Source organism: Astyanax mexicanus, chromosome 6 (assembly GCF_023375975.1).
Source record: "Astyanax mexicanus isolate ESR-SI-001 chromosome 6, AstMex3_surface, whole genome shotgun sequence".
NCBI lineage: Eukaryota > Metazoa > Chordata > Actinopteri > Characiformes > Acestrorhamphidae > Astyanax > Astyanax mexicanus.
In genome coordinates, this window is record NC_064413.1 from 43019946 (window position 1) to 43038566 (window position 18621).

Here is an 18621-nt window from a genome sequence, read left to right on the forward strand (position 1 = left end):
TGACCTAAAATTGGCCTAAAATATATGATTCTTCTTCAACACAGATGTTGATTTTAAGTCAAACCTTCCCAAAAAAAATTGCAATTTTTTGCTCATTAATTCTGCAGTGGTCTCTAGTATAAATGAATGACCCGTGACCCATCCTTAGTGAAAAAGTGCTCCGGTGCTCCTGTTTCAGGCTGTTTTAGTTTAGTGGAGGAGTGGGACGGGAAGAACGACAGGATTTCGGCTCTTACGGCTACTACTAATGAATATTCATGACATGCAAAATAATTGCCTCTGATTGGCTAGCAGCAATGTGATGCTCCCCACGGCTCTGCAGTAGACAGTCCCAAGTCAAGGTGGGCGACGCAACAAATCTTAATTTATGGGTTGACATCAGTCCGGTGGCTTTTCTTGATTAGCTTATTTTTATGGTCTGTTTTCTTTATTTGGCTGATGCAGGTCATGGGGGGTACAAGAACAGTTTTACATGCAGCATGCATATGCAAATCAGAGTGATCGGTTGTATTTCAAAAACAACCGTATGCTGGTAAGCTAGATGGATAACCAGCTTTTGATGAGCATAGAATGTGTTGGATGCATGGTGATACTGGTCATGGTGGTTGGTTATTCTGGTCAACCAGCTTGGTCATGCTGTTCAACAAGCATGATGAAGCTTGGTCATACTGGCTATCTAACTTGATCAAATTGTTTGTAGACCAGCTAAACTGTCAGGCTCCTATACTCATTTGCTGCTCATAACCTAAGTTGGTTGAGCAGCTTGAGCTATCCATGTGTTTTAACAATAAAGCTTCAGAATAAAATCCCAAAATATACAGTACTGTGCAAAAGTTTTAGGCACCAAAGCAAATTACACTAATCCATTTATCTGTGTGTTTTTACCTGAAAAAAGTACCACATAAGATTTAAACAGTTGCAAATAAACACACATGCAGTAAAATGCGTAGTTCTAGATTTCTCCTGGATGCCCTCAGCCAGCATGTGTATATGTTCAGTTCCGTCAGCAGGTGTTGATTTGATTAGAACTAGAAATAACTCTATTAAACTCAGATGAGGAAAGATTAGGAGATGTTTTAGGGAAAACAGTGCTATAAAAGCTCTGCTTTTTGTAAAATTGTTGTTTGTATTTAGTCTTTTACAGAGCTAAAAAAACACTTACTGCACAGATAAGAAGCTTTGTCTTTACTGACATTTCCACAGGCGCCTAAAACATTTTGTTGCTGTCCAATGAAAAACACTTTTCTCCATTTTTGTCGATTTTTAGTTTACTACATAATTTGTACAGACAAACTGTCCCTTACACTGTGCCAAAATCTTTATACATTGACTTCCATTGAAAGATTACAAGGTTTTTTCTCTCTCCTGTAAAGTTGCTGTTTTGGAGATGTGGAAGTGTTTTTCATTGGACAGCGACGATTTGCACAATATTGTATATTTTTGGCATATAGCTTTTTAGCTCCACCTACTCGCATGTGGTAGCTGAGACTTGTACATAAGAGAAGCAGGCTGGAGAATGGAAGTCTGTCAGGGCAATCCCCTGAACTGGCAGAAAATGCGGGTTGAGGGGAGTTAAACAGTGCTTTCACGGAAGTTATGTGCCCTTGAGGGGGGCAACTTCTAATTGCTTCCCGGGTGCTGAATTGGCCACCCACTGTTCCAGGTGTGGGTTCTCCCTGCTCTATTCACTACTGTAAATGTTTGTGCTCACTGCCATGGATGGGTTAGATGTGGAGGTTGAGTTCTGTTGTGCAGCTGTGTAAAGTGGGTTTTAAATGTGTTTCCTGAAAGAGTGTTTCAGCCTGGATTGCTTTGTAAAAGCAGCACAACACAGACAACAATTTCATAAATCAGTCATAAAGAAACAGCAACATGAAACAGCCTCTGTAATTATAAAGAATAAAGAGCGGATACAAATTGACCACAAAACAATGAATCTGTTGTTGGAATATGAACACTCAAAAATTTTATAAGTGCTCCTCAAGGGAAAAAAGATCAAATGCAAGATAACGTAAGCTTTTTAAGCCCACCACACTCCCCCGAACCTCAGTTTGTACTAAGTAAACGCTCCTGTAAGCTCCTGTCTGCCATGTATTCAGCAGCATCCATTTGGAAAAGAAAACATGGCTGTTAATGCAATGTGGAATGACTTCAGCATGCTGTCACACCCCAGCCTTCAAGAGCCATCTCAACTGCGTCTCCACATACATGGAGTCCCAGACACAATACAAAGTGGCTGCAACAATGAAGCCATCAATCTTTTCTTTAGCTGTTGTCTCTGTACTTACTTGAAGGTTCAGGGTTGGCTTTGCTGCTCGGGGATGCTGCTGTATCAGTGTGGCTGCAGATGGGAATTCCAATGTCCAACATTATCTACTCCCTTCGGCACCTTTCAGACACAGCCTTGGGGGAGTGCATTCCACCCCTCATCCTATTAGAATAATCCTGTGGATGAATCATGACACACAGATCAATATCAATATAACATGCTCTATTAACAGTATTCTATAGAAATACTGTGTAACAAGACAGAATGAACATTTCTCACATTTAACAAATTATTACAAACAAAAGAATGATCAACTTTACGTTAAAGTACTTTTTGTACATTTTATACAGTTTTCTGTAATGTTTGTTGTTTTTTTTGTCAAGTTGAATGATTTCTTTTATATTACTGGTAAGATTAAACGTTTTGATTGTGTATTTTTAATGAACTTTCAATTATTTTTTTGGAAAATTCCAGCTATTTAAACATTGAATCTCCATGTCTAAGAATTCCCTGCCACTCCTATAATCTTGGAAAGAAAGTAAGAAAGTAAACTTTGACATTAAAGACGTCAAAACCTTTACACTGTTTTATTTTCAGTATATTGAAGACAGTCTGATGCATATTCAGTAATTAGTTATATTTATTCAGATAATATTCATCACACTGTTTCTGTATTTAAATGAAGCAAAGCTTAAGCTGTCTTGTCATGTTAAAATATCAAGGTAAATAAAATGTTTATTTGAAAGAGAACAATGTTATTATAAACAATTTAACGTGTTTGCGATTCTAGATCAACCACATTTTCTACAAGTGCCAATTTTTTATAAATCTGTTCACCATGTCATTGTCGCATGCATGACATGAAATAAATAAATAATTAAAAAGCAATTAAGCTTGGAATATATGATTTTCATGTAATCTAAAGCTTTTTAAATATAATGAACAGGTAAAAGACTGAACAATCTTAAAACATATTATTTTAAGGACAAGGTATAAATGTGTTATGGTCAAAAGCCATAGTACTCTGAGGACCCCTATACTCAGACATTAGTCATTCATTAGACATTCCCCAATGCTTGATCACCGTCTCCCAGATGTCTATATGTCTGTAAAAGTGAAGTCATATGTTGTGGTGTCCACATTGCAGTGTCTGAGGTTCCCCATGGCTGAAGGATCACAGATAGCTTCAGGGTTGTTCAGAGTCTCATCCCTGAGCCTTGAAATAGCTTCAGGTCTTGTTTGGACAACGGAAAACTGGTCTCATTTGACTTTATAAGCAGATAGTCTTCCCTAGACTCTTTATTTGTTCAAGGCTATAAGATCTAAAACAGTCTGGACTGAACTTCAAACTCTTCTGGGAGCTAAATTAAATGGTGTGGTTAAGCCAGGATAAGGATAAGCCAATGCATTTGTACAACACTGTTTTTTTCAAGCTCTAATAAAATACACTTGACAAATCTCATAAGAGCTTCACTTTGTCACTGCAGGTATTCAGAGATCAGGACGACTTGGATTGGAATCCAAGAGAACTCCCATCTGGTCTGTTTCCAGCTGTATATTAGACAATTTGTGTAATTTAGAAAGTGTTCTGGAAAAGATATAAATTTAACAAGGTAGTTTTCTCAGGGCTTTTATCTACAGCATGACTGCCTAGGCTTCCTCTCTCTCTCTTCATTTGTCTCTAAGCAGCTGGTTCATAAAGGCCAGCTCAACCTGACATCTTAACCTCACTTACCGGTACTTTTTTTAGGACGTATCTCATGACGTCTAAATGGTTGACTGTCACAAGCATAAATATCTCTTATTATCACACTGGTGTTGGATTTGTGTTTTCTGTGAATCATAAAAATCTCACTGATATATACATCAGTTTCAGTTTGAAGATTTTATCACATCTGTTTAACACAAAAGAGCCCATGGTAATGTACAGTAGGTGAAACAGACCATTTAAAATAAATGTTGTCAGATCTTTAAAGCAGCCTGTCATTTTCTTTATACCGTATACAAGTATACTGACATACAGCTCTGCAAAAAGCTAAAAAATAAGAGATAAAATAGTAAAAAAACCTATGGAATGTAATCAAGCGGAAGATGGATGATCACAAGCCATCAAACCAAGCTGAGCTCCTTGAAGTTATCCAAAAAGAAGTGTGTAACACTGGTGGAGGAGAGCATGCAAAAATGCATTAAAACTATCATTAAAAACCAGGGTTATTCCACCAAATATTGATTTTTAAACTCTTAAAACTTAGCAATACACCTTTGCAAACACAGAAACAATATAAACTAAATGTCACCACATCAAATCTATTGCATTAAAATTTAAGTAGTATATTGTATATTGATAAAGATATGCTTACTTGTTCTTTATTTCTCTCTGCTCCAGCAGTGTAGCAGGTGTTAGCCAGGTTATGTAGCAGTTAGCTAACAGAGCAGTATCACTACAGGGAAGCAGGGAGCCAATAAACGCTTATAGGCTTTAAAAAGTTAATTAATAAACTCTACTCAAATAAACTGACAAAAATAAAGCTTCTCACATTTAATATCAGTCTATATCAGTTACTACAGCTCCACAGACACAGTCAAACATGCAGCCTTATTAAACACATTTACAATGTTACTTCAGGAGCTCTGTAGGTAATTAACAGTGCAGCGCAGGTGAAAGTGGCAACCACTGATTAGGTGTGGGCTCTTATTTGACTTATACTTAATCTTATTTAACTTTGTCAAGTAATGTTACAAATAATGTGTATATCAATACTGGGATTTATTAGAGACTTAAAACTTTTCTCCCCATCAACAGTTTATTTTTTCTGCCAAACTACAAACAGTACTGTTTGTTCTTGATATTTTTAATAGAATACATTTTGTGTTCAACTCGTCCTTTAAGCTTTTTTTTTTTACCCCATTTTTTGCTACAACCTTGTATAGCAAAGGATCACAGTCTCACTGCTATACATACATGCACCTTTGTTTTAGATAGAATTAATGCAATAAGAACAATATTCTTGCAAAATGTGTATTTATTAACGTGTTTGTATCAAAATCAACGCTGCACAATAAGACAAAAGTCAACTTCAAGCTTCTCTCTGCTGACAACTTTTATGGAGCTTGGCACACTGCCCACACTGCCAAAAGTACCAATTGGTCTTATATACTAGGCTATTCTAATTGTCTGAGACACTGATTTTTGGATTTTCATTGGCTGTAAAACATAAGCATCAACAATAAAAGCTTAAATAAAATAGATAAAATAGATTACTCTGTGTGTAATACATCTATAAAATATTTGAGTTATATTTTGAACTGAAACTTTTCCATGATATCCTATCTGTGATATACCAGTGGTTTTATCACCACCCAGTACAGGTCTCTCTATCTCTTTTCATTTTTCTGTCTTTTTGTCTCTTTCTTGTACAGGCCAAACGAATATTTCTGCGTTTTTTTTGGAAATGCGCAAATATTTAATGGAATGAAGAGGTTGTATCTATCAGTGAGGACATGAATTTGCTTACTCGCATCTGATTGGCTCGTGAAGTCTGAGTCTGAGTTTGGGCATCTGTGAGAGAGCGGCGGAGTGGGAGAGGAGATTCCGCGTTATCGTAAATCTATAAGGAGGAGACAGGGCGCGCGCCGTCCCTCAGCCTGTGGGGAGTGGATAAAGTGCAGCTCCAGCGCGAGACTCAGGTTTCACTGTTTTTCCGTGGGCCGCCTGAACTCGGCCGGACTGAGACCGCCTTTGTTCAGCGGAGAGAGTGAGAGAGAGGGAGGTGAAGGAGGAGAGAGCGCGAGCAGGAGCGAGCGAGAGAGAGAGAGAGAGAGAGAGAGAGAGAGAGAGAGAGAGAGAGAGGAGAGGGGCATCCTGGTGCGCGCGCGCTGCTGCAGGACCGCTGAGACTGTGCCATGGCTCGGGGAGACACTGCACTTCTGAGGTGAATTAAACTAGCGCTGTTAGTGAGTGCCACGCTGCTGCTGTGTGTGTTTGTGACGGGAGAAAGTTTCCTCATGTCGTTTTTACACTTTTCTCCTCTCAGAGTGACTCTGAGGCTCCTCTGCCTCGCTGCTCTGTGGCACTGCCATCCGGGGACTGCCTTCCAGCTGCAGGACGGTAAGTGCGCTCAGGGTTTTTGTACACTTTTAAGGCTTTAAGTTGCTACAAGTTACACAGCGTTTCGTTGCTTCGCTTATTGTATATGTATGCTCTGTGGAGAAGCTGAGAGAAAAAGTTCTGAGGCTTATTGACGTTTCTGGAGCTGAGAGAGAATGTTATGTATGTGTGTGTGTATGTGTGTGTGTGTGTGGAGGTTCTGCTGCTGCGCTGTGTGAATGGAGGTGTTGTGTGTGTGGAGGTGGAGGTGTGTTTATTTCTGGAGTAGTTTCTGCTGGTGAGGAAGCAGCTCTGCTGGTTATTAGCGCTACTCTGGATACTCTAACAGCAGTGGGTTATTCAGTGCTGCAGCTGATTTAGCTTGTTTATTTACTGATTCATCATTTATCCCACTCTGGAGCACGCGCACAGGCTGCTGCGCACCAGTCCGCGTGCTGGAGTTCCCGAGCAGCATTCTGGTGTTGGTGTTCTAAACCAGGGCTCACAGACCTTGCTTCTGGTCTGGAGAGCTTCTGTCCTTCAGGTTACAGCTTCTGTCCTGCACTTTACATCTTCACTTCCATCCAAATCCAACACAGCCCTATCCAACTGATCGTGCACTCTTGGAGGCAGTAATCAGATGGATCAGGTGGGATTGATTAGTGGTTGATTAGTGGTAAAGTCTGCTGGGAGGTAAGCTCTCCAAGAGAAGAATTGTTGACCCACTCTAACACTCTAAAAACAGAGTGTTAATGTTCTAAAATAAGTATGTGGATTTTGAAGCGAGTGCTAGTATTATAATCAGCATATTGGCATTTAAACTGGAGTACTTGCTTTTTAACCAGCATGGTGGTGTTCCAACCGGCATGCTGGTGTTCTAAGCCAGGGGTCACAGACCTTGCTCCTGGTCTGGAGAGCTACTGTCCTGTAGTGCTACTGTCCTGCAGGTTACATCCCCACATCCACTCCAAATCTAACACAGCCCATCTAAATGATCAAGCACTTCTGGAGAAGTCAGATGGATTGATTTGTGAGTGGTTGATTAGTGGTAAAATCTGCTGGAAGGTAAGCTCTCCAAGAGAAGGGTTGGTGACCCCTATTCTAAACAAAGTGCTAATGTTCTAAGAGAGTGCTAGAATTAAACATAACACAAAGAGTAAGGAAAGTAGAGTTTGGTTGAAAGTTTCTTGACAATAAATCTAATACTGTTGGAATGCCTGTTCATTTCTCTTTTAAATAGTGCCACATTTCTAAGAAACATGCATTTGTTGGATGCTATTAACTGGATTGTCACCAGCAATATAAGATTTGGCATACCTGCATCTTAACTAGGGCATTTGTATTCTGGCCTAAAATAACTGTATTCTGAATTTTAACCAGTGTTCTGGTGTTTGAACTGGGGTATCTGTGTTCTAACTGTAGCATTTACAGTTTACCAGGAATACTTGTGTTTTAATCAGTGTGCTGGTGTTTTAAGTGGTGCATTTGTTATCTAATTAGCTTGCTGGGGTTCTGTCTCATATATTCATTGGTGTTCTAGCTAACTGAGGTTTGTGTTCTCACTTGCTTACTTCAATTCCAACCCACATGCAGGCATTATAGAGCATTATAGAGTTATAGTGTTATTACCAGCATGCTAGCATTCCAAAAGGAGTACTTTCTTTCTAGTTTGATGGTTTGTGGCTGGAGCACAAGTGTTTAAACATGCCTACATGCATTTTAAACAGCTTACTCTCAGATGTATTGCTTTTGTTTTAGCTGTAAAGTACTAGTATTGTAATTGGAGTAGGTCAACTTTTCTGTAGAACCACAATGCCTCAAATAACCATTTGAATCATTAAATGATTTTTTGCATGGTTCAGTAGTTCTTTCTCACACTCAATGATCAAGTGTTTCTCATTGCTGGTGCTAGGGAGAGTTTCCCTCTGCTCTGACACACCCACATCAGCTTGGATCAAGTGGGTTGAGATCAGGGAAAACCCTAAGACATGCCAGACAGGGCTACTCCAGTGCCAGCATTGAGAAACACTAGAAGTGTAGTATTAAATCGGGGTGGCTGTATCATACTGAGGGCATTGTGTCTCTGATCTGAAGAGCTTAAATCAGTTCAAAAGTTCTATATAAGTCAGCTTTTTGGAATGAAGCCACCATACCCAGCAAGACAGGAGGTTTAGATGCAGAATGTGGTGCTTGGAAAGCAGTGACAAATGCTCATGATGCTCTGGCAGCAGAGTGCTTCTTCTTCCCTTCTGGAAGCAGAAAAGCTCAGTGACCTGTCACAGCTCTGTGATTTAGGATGCTCACGCTTAATCAGTAAAGCAAAGCAAGATGTTTTGCAGCATTTTGCTGCAGAAGCCAATAGCTGTAACACATTATTAAGAATGGGGTATGTTTTGTAATACTGTAAACATTAAACACAATCATTAGTAATGCAGATGATTCACCACAATGTGGATTAATTCCTACTTATGCTTTATTTTTTTGTATACACATTTTGTAGATTTAGTTAATTTTGTTTCATGTACAGTACCAGTCAGAACTTTGGAACTTTTGTCATTCTTCTACAATCATCTAAACAACGAAGAGAAACATATGAAATTATTTAGTAAATACATTTTTTATATTTTAGATTCTTCAAAGTAGCACCTCTTGCTTAGATGACAGCTTTGCACTTCTTAGCTTTCTCAGTCAGCATTATGAGGGAGAGTCACCTGGAATGGTTTTCAGATAACAGCTGTGCTGAACTTGTCAAGAGTTAATTACTTGAATTCCTTACCTATTTAATCCATAATATGGCAAGAACTACTCAGATAAGTAAAGAAAAAAATACTTTAGGAAACGAAGGTCAGTCAATCCGTAAAAAAGAAAATATCTTCAAGTACAGTCGCAAAGACCTTCAAAAACCTTATGATGAAACTGGCTCTCATCAGGACCGCCTTAGGAAAGGATGAGTAAGAGTTACCTCTGTTGCACAGGATAAGTTCATCAGAGTTACCAGCTTCAGAAACCACAAGTTAACAGCACCCCAGATAGGAGCTATCCTAAATGCTTTACAGAGTATTTTGGGTTGATTAACACTTTTAAGTTACTACAAGATTCCTTATGTATTCCTTCATAGTCTGGATGACTTCTTTATTAATTTATAACGTAGAAAGAAAAAAAAAAACAGTGAACAAGAAGTTGTGTCCAACAGAACTAGACAGTCACCATCCTTCCAGAGAACACATTTACTCTGCTCCATAGTAATACCTACATTAGCCGTGGTCCCCAATAAGTTAATGTTTATTTAATCCAGAATGTCCTATTCTATATGCAATTCTTCCTACAGGAACTAGCCAAGCATTTGTAGTTCTATGTCAGCAATGAGCACAAGCTATGATGGTCCATACCCTTGCACAGGGTCAGGTGCATGCCTTTGTGATGACACTCAAGGTCAATGCAACTGAAGGACGAGTTATGATTTTTTTAGCCCAATTACTCAAGTACTGAGTGATGCTTGGCCAAATGTGGACTCAGTATCTGTAGGAATCACTAGCAAATTGCTATTATGTCAAGCAGTGCAGACTATATAATAGCCCCTTAAGGATGACATCACACACAAAGGCTGTATTGTATTCAGTCTGTAAAATATCGTTCTGGCCCCTGTTTAAGAGAGACCTGTTCCAGGCGTGCAGCATGCCAGAGAGGCACATACTTGAAGCTAATTGTGAAAGTAATGCAATGCAATATAGCATGGCTGTTCTGACGAGAGGGCTGTAATTGAACAGATTTGTGATTGGAAAAAAGTTTTATTGCGTTATTTTCTCAGCCAGTTGTGGAAGAATAGCTGTTAATTATGTGAGGCAGCTGTGTGTATGTGGGTGTGTGTGTTTGTAAGAGGTGTTAGTCTGTGATCACTAATATCCTGCAGTGCTTCCCGAGGCTGAAATATGCTCTTATAGAGTTGCCATTTCCACGAGGACGTCTGTAACACTATGAGTCAAATATTTCCAGCCCCAGCTGTAAACACAAATGACATAAAGCTGTTGGTAAGGAAACGGCTTGTCATCTCTGTGTGTGTTAGCAGGAATGCAGGGCATGCAGGACCTTTTCTAATTCAAATGATTGTTTGATTGCTAAGCTTGACTTCTGCAGGAGCATGTATGTGAGTTCCCACACTCTCTGTGTGTGTATTTAAAGTTAGGTGTTGTTTACAGTTGTCTGTCTTTTGTAATCAGCAAATTAAGAGAGATTTTCACTTTTTGCTTTCCTGTTTTTCATCGTTGCCTTTGACGTTAAGTGGGCCTAATAGCGGAAACTGTCTTAACAGCCAAAACAGATTGGTTGCCGTTATAGAATGGAACGCTAACCATCAGCGTTATACCCTTACAGCATGTATTTCACTCTTTTATTGGTTTTCCACACAACTGGAGTAGAGAAATGAGGTGTGTGCATGTGCCCAAAAGCCAAGAAATTAACTGTTCTCAGTAATAGGCCTATCATTGCAGTTGGAGTTTGGAGTTACCCTATTACAGCAGAGAAAGCGAAATATTTCTCATCACAATGTGGGCATGTGCAGCAGCCACAAATCACCGTGAGGTATTACATAAGGGAAATTTAATGAAGTGTCACAACTTTTTGACTGTTTTATTTAATTTCATGTCATGTTGAATCATTGACTTCTAGTGGCTTCTGGTGAATTATTGTAAAAATATCTGTATTTAATTTTTTTTTTAAATATATTTTGAGGAAAAACATTTTGTACAGTCATATTTCACACCTTATTTCACACATTATTGAGGTAGGAGCCTCTGCTCTATAAACCTGCAGTTATTTTTGTAAAGCTGATTCAAATTTCAGTCAATCAATCAATCAATCAATCAATCAATCAATCAATCAATCAATCAATCAATCAATCAACCTTTATTTTACCTGGGAAGTACATTGAGGGCAACTCTTATTTTCACTGTAGCTGAGCATAATACAGGGATTGACATGATAAAGAAAATAATTACTACATTTATTCATTTTAAAATAACAGTAAATAAAAGATAAAAAATAGATACAAATAGAAAAAATAATAATAAAACTTGGTTTAATTTAAGAAATTAGGATCAAAAGATGCTAAAATTAATACAAAAAAGTTAAAATTAAGCTGAAACTAACTTTTGCATAGTACAAATAAAAAATTAAATAAATAAAAATTTTAAAAATATAGTAATAATAATAATGGAAACTACGAATACAAATACAAAATAAGTTAAAAAGCAATAATACAAAATTATTAAAAACTAAATTTTAGTTTTCTTATGTTTGAAGTGGAAGTTAATGTGTAACTCCAAATTCCACAGTGTTTTTAATTCATTTAATTTATGTTCAGTGACAATGTTATAATTTAAACAAACCACAGTAAGAGTACTCTGGTGTGAAATTATGCACTGCAAAGAAATGCAGTCAGAAATGAGTCAGTATTGTTCATAGTGGTGGGAATGGAAACCACATCTCAAGCATTTAGTACCTCTAAATTTTACTAACTGGTGATTAATGCCTATTATCCTAAAACGGAATGCATAATGCATGGCAAAGACAGTGTAGATTCAGGAAAGATGGGTACATATAGGGTGTTTTGACGCAAAAAAATAGTTCCCAAAGAAAACATATATTTCCACATATATCAATAAAAAGCACAAGACATTAGTAGGTTCCCTGGTCATTCTAAAAGGTGTATATCTATATATACACTGATGTGCTAATCATAGTCATAGGAAACCAGTTTTTACATTGATCATGAAGAATTACCTCAGGGGATGACATGAGAATGTCCACACCTGTATAAGTTGTAAGGTGGTATCTCTGTAACGTGACATTAAACACTGGTCAGTTGGTGCCAGATGGATGGGAAATGTATGAGTCATGTATGTGCGAGGAATACATCATAAAAGGCAATACCACCACAGTGGACAGTGAAGTAAGTGGTAATGATTGTGACCGGCATCATCTAGCTAGATTTGTCCATGCAAACAGAAAAGCTGCTTAGATTCAGTACAGGATGCCGCACACATATTCTGCAACTCACTTTAAAGTTTTTTTTCTGTAAAATTTGCCATGTAAGGAAAAGTTTCCAAATAAAACTATTTATACCTCAATGACATTACATATAACACATAAAAAGTATGTATTCATTCAGGATGGTAAATACAATGACAGCATTTGTATTATAGACCCTGTACCCCACTAGCTACTGTCAGAACCAATGTAGAGACATCAGAGACATTCATTTCAAAAATGTGGAAACATTCTTTTCATAATGTATCTTGGAATAGTTTCCGTGAGTGATATCTATATCTATAGTTATGGAGTTGTGAAGAATCTACACTACAGGTCTCCAGGTTGACAAATTGTAGAGTTTTATGTGGAATGCTATGTTAAAGTGGGAAATGCCAGCCAGTGGCATTGAAGCCAAAAAAGTGATTTAAAATATCATATTAGCTGAGGTTGTGAGTTCTTGCTCTCACTCAGCTGACTGAAGCTGTTTGATTATCATGTGCTGTATCTGGTTGCACAGACAGCACACCAAAATGAGGCCTGGGGGGAAAACAATCAGCCTTTTTCAATAAAGAAAGACCCATGTGTCCAAACTCAAAAATGTCATCTACTGTGGCTTTGGTATTACATTCCTCAAAGACATTCAGGGAAGATAGAGAAGATCACCTTTCAGAAAGGGAGCTGGCTCAGGCTCCTGACCTTCAGCTTTAGATGATATTATATTACATTGACAGGAGATGATCATCAGAACATGGTAAAGTATCTTTCTTTAGGGTGAGCTGGAATTTGTTAGGGTATATTTTTTATGTTGAGTTACAGTTTCATATTTAACTTGCATTCTGCATACTTTGCAATTTTTTTGCACAGCAGAAGAGATTTGGAGACATGGGTTTCTGCACGATTGTGAATATTATTTGCTAAATTTATATGGACAGTATATAAAATGTATTGAGATATTGGTTAATTAATAGTGTTAAACGTAGTTATTCTGTTTCTTCCATCCAGAGAAGGCCTTCTGCTAGATTTGGGAGCAGTGATGTGAATATTTGATTGTATTTAGCAATAATAGCGTTAGTGAGGTCAAGATGTTGGATGATCACCACCCCACCTCATCACCAACTTCCCAGCTTATTCCAAAATGATTGGATGGAGCACCAATACAGTTGCACAGCTTAATACTGTAGCCTGGCAATAGGTTTAATTTAATTGGCTGTACTTTTCTACTTGATACACTGTAAATGTGTGCATTTGCACATCTGTGTTGACAGCAACATAAAGTGCAACTTAAAGTTCCTTAGAAGGGTTGTCCACAAACTTTTGGACTGTTTATTTAGTGATGTAGGACCAACTGTGATGAAAAAATACAGTCATGTTGTATAAAAACCAAAAACTTAAAAATATTCAATAATATTTCTTTTTAAAATCTAATATCTGCTTATGTAACAAGAGTTAACAAGTAGCTTAATACATAAAGGCCAACTGTACAGCATTATTTATGTGTGAGATTCACAAAGTGAGAGGATTTTTCCTTAGCAACGGTCCTTCCAATTTCTGGAAAAAATGAAACAAAATGTCAGTGCATCAAGAGGAAGTCTTGATCAGTGTCCAAACAACAGCTGTAGTGACAGGACTTTCCCAGAGTGACATCAGGGAAAATAAGGCAAACTCAATGCCTTTTCAATGATTGTGTGTTTGAGTGTGAGTGTGTGCGTATTTCATTTTGTTCATTCCCTGTGAACACAATAAAAAGGCCCATAAATCTGACTTGGCATTTACTTAAATTTGCTCATATTGGTGATAGATGCCATAATCTTTTTTACAGTTATTGGCTGAGACGTTTAGACTCAACACTGGTGTATATGAAGGCCCTGGTCGTTGGGTGTTTAAACACAGTCTTGGTTCAGATTGGTGCCCAGCGTGCATCTGTTTAGCATCTGCTTACTGAACAGTGACAGTAACCTTCGAGCAGCCTGAGCTTCGTGCTTGCTCCTCCAAAAAATCTTGGATGCTCAGCAGAAGAAAAATCCCACCACTGCTGTGACATCTCCAAGTAATTCACCGTACCCATTAGCACAGATTACATGCGGATAAGTAGGCCGAGTATTTTTAGATTGTGTATATTATAGAAATCCTGAGGCAGATGGACATCATAAAAAAGCGTTTTACAAGCCACATATGCCTTTGTTTGCCCAATTCAATGTGGAATCTTCAAAAAAATAAATACAAAATTCAAACAGTTTCCTCTTTTTAACCTCATATAATCTTCCATAAATCAATAAATCATTATAGCTGTCAGGAGCCAATAGAGAATGTTTGTATTCCTCCCCCTGCTCACAGTGTGACCTCAACAAGAATGTCCAAACAACAGTTCTGGAAAATACATAGTGCCGAGCGCCGTGTAAGGGCATGGCAGAGGACCTGACTGAAAAGGGCAGCATATCTGTGCTGAAATATGCCCCGATGACTAAAAGTAAAACAGGAAAGCTTCCATGACACATCACAGCCACTGGAAAAACGATAAACCCTATAGGTTTAACAGTGACCCCTGTTCTAGAGAGGTACAGTAAATGATCCATCCACAGATGTCTCTATAAGTGTTCTTTATTAAGTGTCTGTCAGTCATTCCTTCACAACTTCTAAGTAATCTGACCCTGTATAATTTGTTACATGTCCACATTATTTGGATTACAGTCATGTGAAACAGGCAGAGTGTGTTTTTGGTTGTCAGTCTTTGAGACATACAGAAATAAATGTGTTTATTTTGGACCAATTAACCTGACCAGCATTTTTTTTCTTTTTACTAGTTTTATTACCTTCTGTTCCGCTATTATGAAATATGTCTGAAATTGGTCTATCATCTAGGTAGTTATGGAATACTTCTGCTTTAAATGGCTGCTTTATTTCTAATTGTAGGACATTTCTTTTTTTGAAACATTGGCTATGGAAGGAGCTGTCATTGTGAGAAGAGCAATGGGGGATGGAATAATTTATAACTTTTTAAGATCATTTATAACTGCATAATAATTTATAACAATTCTTATTTTTAGATAATTTTATGCACATAGTCTAATTGTCTAATTAGCACATTGTTTCCAATTAGTTTTAACTACAAAATCTTGTATCTCTGTTTTTCACTTTTTGACATAATTAAATTGATTCTGTCATAATCAAGTTACAAATAAACACTTCTGTATGATTGGGAAAATACTGTTAAAATTAATGCAAGTAGTTTAAAGCAGAATTATGTGAGATTTGCTGTATGTTTTTGCTCTGGGGCTCCCCCTATAGGTAACGTAATTTACTTTTACACCACTGCAGTAAATACAAATCATGCCATGAGCCCTCCTCCCTTTTATAGAAAGATGTACATGTGCATTGATTGAGATTTATGAATGAGATGTATGAATGAGATGTACTATTGAGATGTAGAAGCAGCATTTAAATAGACAAATAAGTAAATAGGTTGAGGTGGTAGAGTAATATTACAGGATTTAATATAAATATGTATTGGGTAATGCAGCGTTAAGCACTTTTGAGTACCTATATTTGATGCCAAGATTTGATAATGTAATGTTAAATAAAAAAACAATATGATATTGTGAGATCAATATTTTGTTCTGCAGAGAGGTCTTGTGCAGCTCCACCAAAGTTACATAGTGCATTAGTAGTGTTCTGGCTTGGAGTGGCAGTGACAAGATGCCATAATCCCTGTCACAATCTGTGGAGCATCAACATGATTTTAAAGCCAAAATTGTCCAAATTGTAATAGGCCTACATTATTTTGAGCAACAGAGTTCATTTGGCATGCTCTTACCTCTGTTACATGATTATAATGCAGGTATTATAATAAGTAAGAGTGTCTGCCAAATGTGATGAAGGTAAATGTGTAATCAGCGGTTGTTCATCTATATACAGTACTGAAAGATTTATAGGTTGTTTTTCGTCCAGTCTGGATGGAGTGACTAATTGGAAAGTTCTTGTCAACACTGGACAATAGAACAGCGGGGACTTCCAGCAGGTGTGCATGTTTTCAGATTACCAGAGAGACAGGATATGGCCGCCTATGCTGAACCTACATACAGTGCAGATGGCTATACACTGCAGGCAGTAAAGTTCCTCTGAACTTTTATTGGGTGAGATGGAACATGAAAGAAGTTACAGCAGAAGTATAGAGAGCAGGTAATGACAGACAAAAAGCGACGGTGTGAACAGATGTATTCACTGGGTCTGTTTTGAAGGCAGTGGCTGGTCTCTCTTTAATCTCAGTTAATGCTGAGGATAAGATCCCCTGTAACAGAGCTGTAAAAAGATTCTGATATAAAACAAAGCCTAAAATGTATATGAATTTAAATCATATAATGGGCAAATATGATAGTATAGTGTAGTATAGAGAGTATAGGATGTTTTTCCAAATAGAAGCCATCAAACCAAGCTGAACTGCTTAAAGTTTTGCTCCAGGAGTGGCATAAAGTTATCCAAAAGCAGTGTGTAAGACCGGTGGAGGAGAACATGCCAAGATGCATGAAAACTGTGATTTAAATACAGGGTTATTTCACCAAATATTGATTTCTGAACTCTGAAAACTTTATTTTTTTTTCTTTACTTTATTTTTATTTCTTTGCATTATTTGATGTCTGAAAGCTTTGCATCTTTTTTTTAGGGGTGGGAATCGATTACTATCTCACGATTCGATTCGATTCCGATTTTGGGGGCCACGATTCGATTCAAAATCGATTTTTGATTCAAAACGATTTGAATTATAAAAATTTCTGCTTCTGGCTTATGAATCTTTTTGAAAAAAAAACCCTCCATAATATACACTGGTCCTGGAGCAAGTAATGTGTTACAAAAACAATAAAATGTGCAGGAATGTGGGTCCTCAGTGACAGAGGAATCACTGGGATATCACAATGACGTTAATGAACAATAAATAAATAATAAATAACACTGCTTTATTACCAGGCTACTAGCGGTGGTGTGTAGGTGACGCTGCTGGGCTGATGTGATGATAGCAGTGGAGCGCTAAAGTTCAGGAGCAGCTGCTGATTAACTAGTTAATTTAAGGTCGTTGTATTTCTTCAGAAAGGGGGCAGGAGGTGGAGAAATTAATTCATATTGTCCATTCCTTAATTCCTCTGTGATGAGGAGCTGAAATTAGCTCTGATTAGCTTATTTTATTTTTCCGTTCCGCCTTAAATGCTGCAGCCTGCTGCCACCTGTAGCGTTATTTAAGGTGGAACTGGAAAGTTAGCTAGTTAGCTAGCTAACAGTTACTGAAACTAACTACTAGCGATCTTTTTTATGCTTGTTATGAAGCATTCTGCCATAAAACATTAAAACTACACGTTAATCTAAGGTAATATAGTGCTTGTTCTGCCATCTTACCGGTGATTCTCAAACACCTACTACGCTCTGTGTGGGTCTGGAAGACCTCGGTTTGAAGGGACAAGCGGGTTGCCAGGTCCAACAAAAATACCCAGCCCAAAATCAGTCCAAAACCCGCCCCTCAGAATCGATTTTGGGACATTTTAAATCGATTCTGAATCGTAGTAAATGAGAATCAAGATTCTTATGTGAATCGATTTTTTGGCACACCTCTACTTTTTTTGTTATTTCCGTCATTTCTCATTTTCTGCAGATAAATGCTCTAAATTACAATATTTTTATTTGGAATTTGTGAGAAATTTTGACTGTAGTTTATAGAATAAAACAACAATGTTCATTTTACTCAAACATATACCTATAAATGGCAAAATCAGAGAAACTGATTCAGAAACTGAAGTGGTCTTTATAAAAATGTAATACAGCTATGATGATTAATAATGTTAGGACTGATTATGATTAAACTCAGTACACACAGATTAATTACTTCAAACACATTAGCATTAGTAGTTAATCTGCTGTAAAAATAGTTTTAAAAAGCCATGCTTTATGCACAGTGCTGTGTAGCTGTATTATATACAACGTGGTGGCAGATTTATAAGCATTATAAGACTCATTGAGCAAGAATCATAACTGCATTCAGTTATTCTTCACTTCCATTTCCTCACATTCTTGATTAAACTGTTAAACATCTATTGGTGAGAGCTGCAACGTGATTAGACTGTAAATTACTGCGCATACACACGTTTAAATATTTAGCAGTACTTTCTCTACAAAGGCGTTTATAGTTTAAATGCTTGAAGAACATTAAGTATGACTTTATGTTATGATTGCACTCCCATTGGACACAATCAGTGAC

General features: G+C 37.5%; 1 protein-coding gene across 2 annotated transcripts in view; it reads left to right on the forward strand.

The window, feature by feature from the left end:
- The first annotated feature begins 5891 nt into the window (after positions 1-5891).
- col15a1a (collagen, type XV, alpha 1a) overlaps positions 5892-18621 on the forward strand; it is a 121436-nt gene continuing 108706 nt past the window's right edge. For both annotated transcript variants that reach the window (XM_049480444.1, XM_049480445.1), the window contains exons 1-2: positions 5892-6201; positions 6304-6377. In XM_049480444.1, coding sequence (XP_049336401.1) covers positions 6173-6201; positions 6304-6377 — 103 coding nt within the window. In that variant the 5' untranslated portion in view covers positions 5892-6172. The remainder of the gene's footprint in view (positions 6202-6303; positions 6378-18621) is intronic.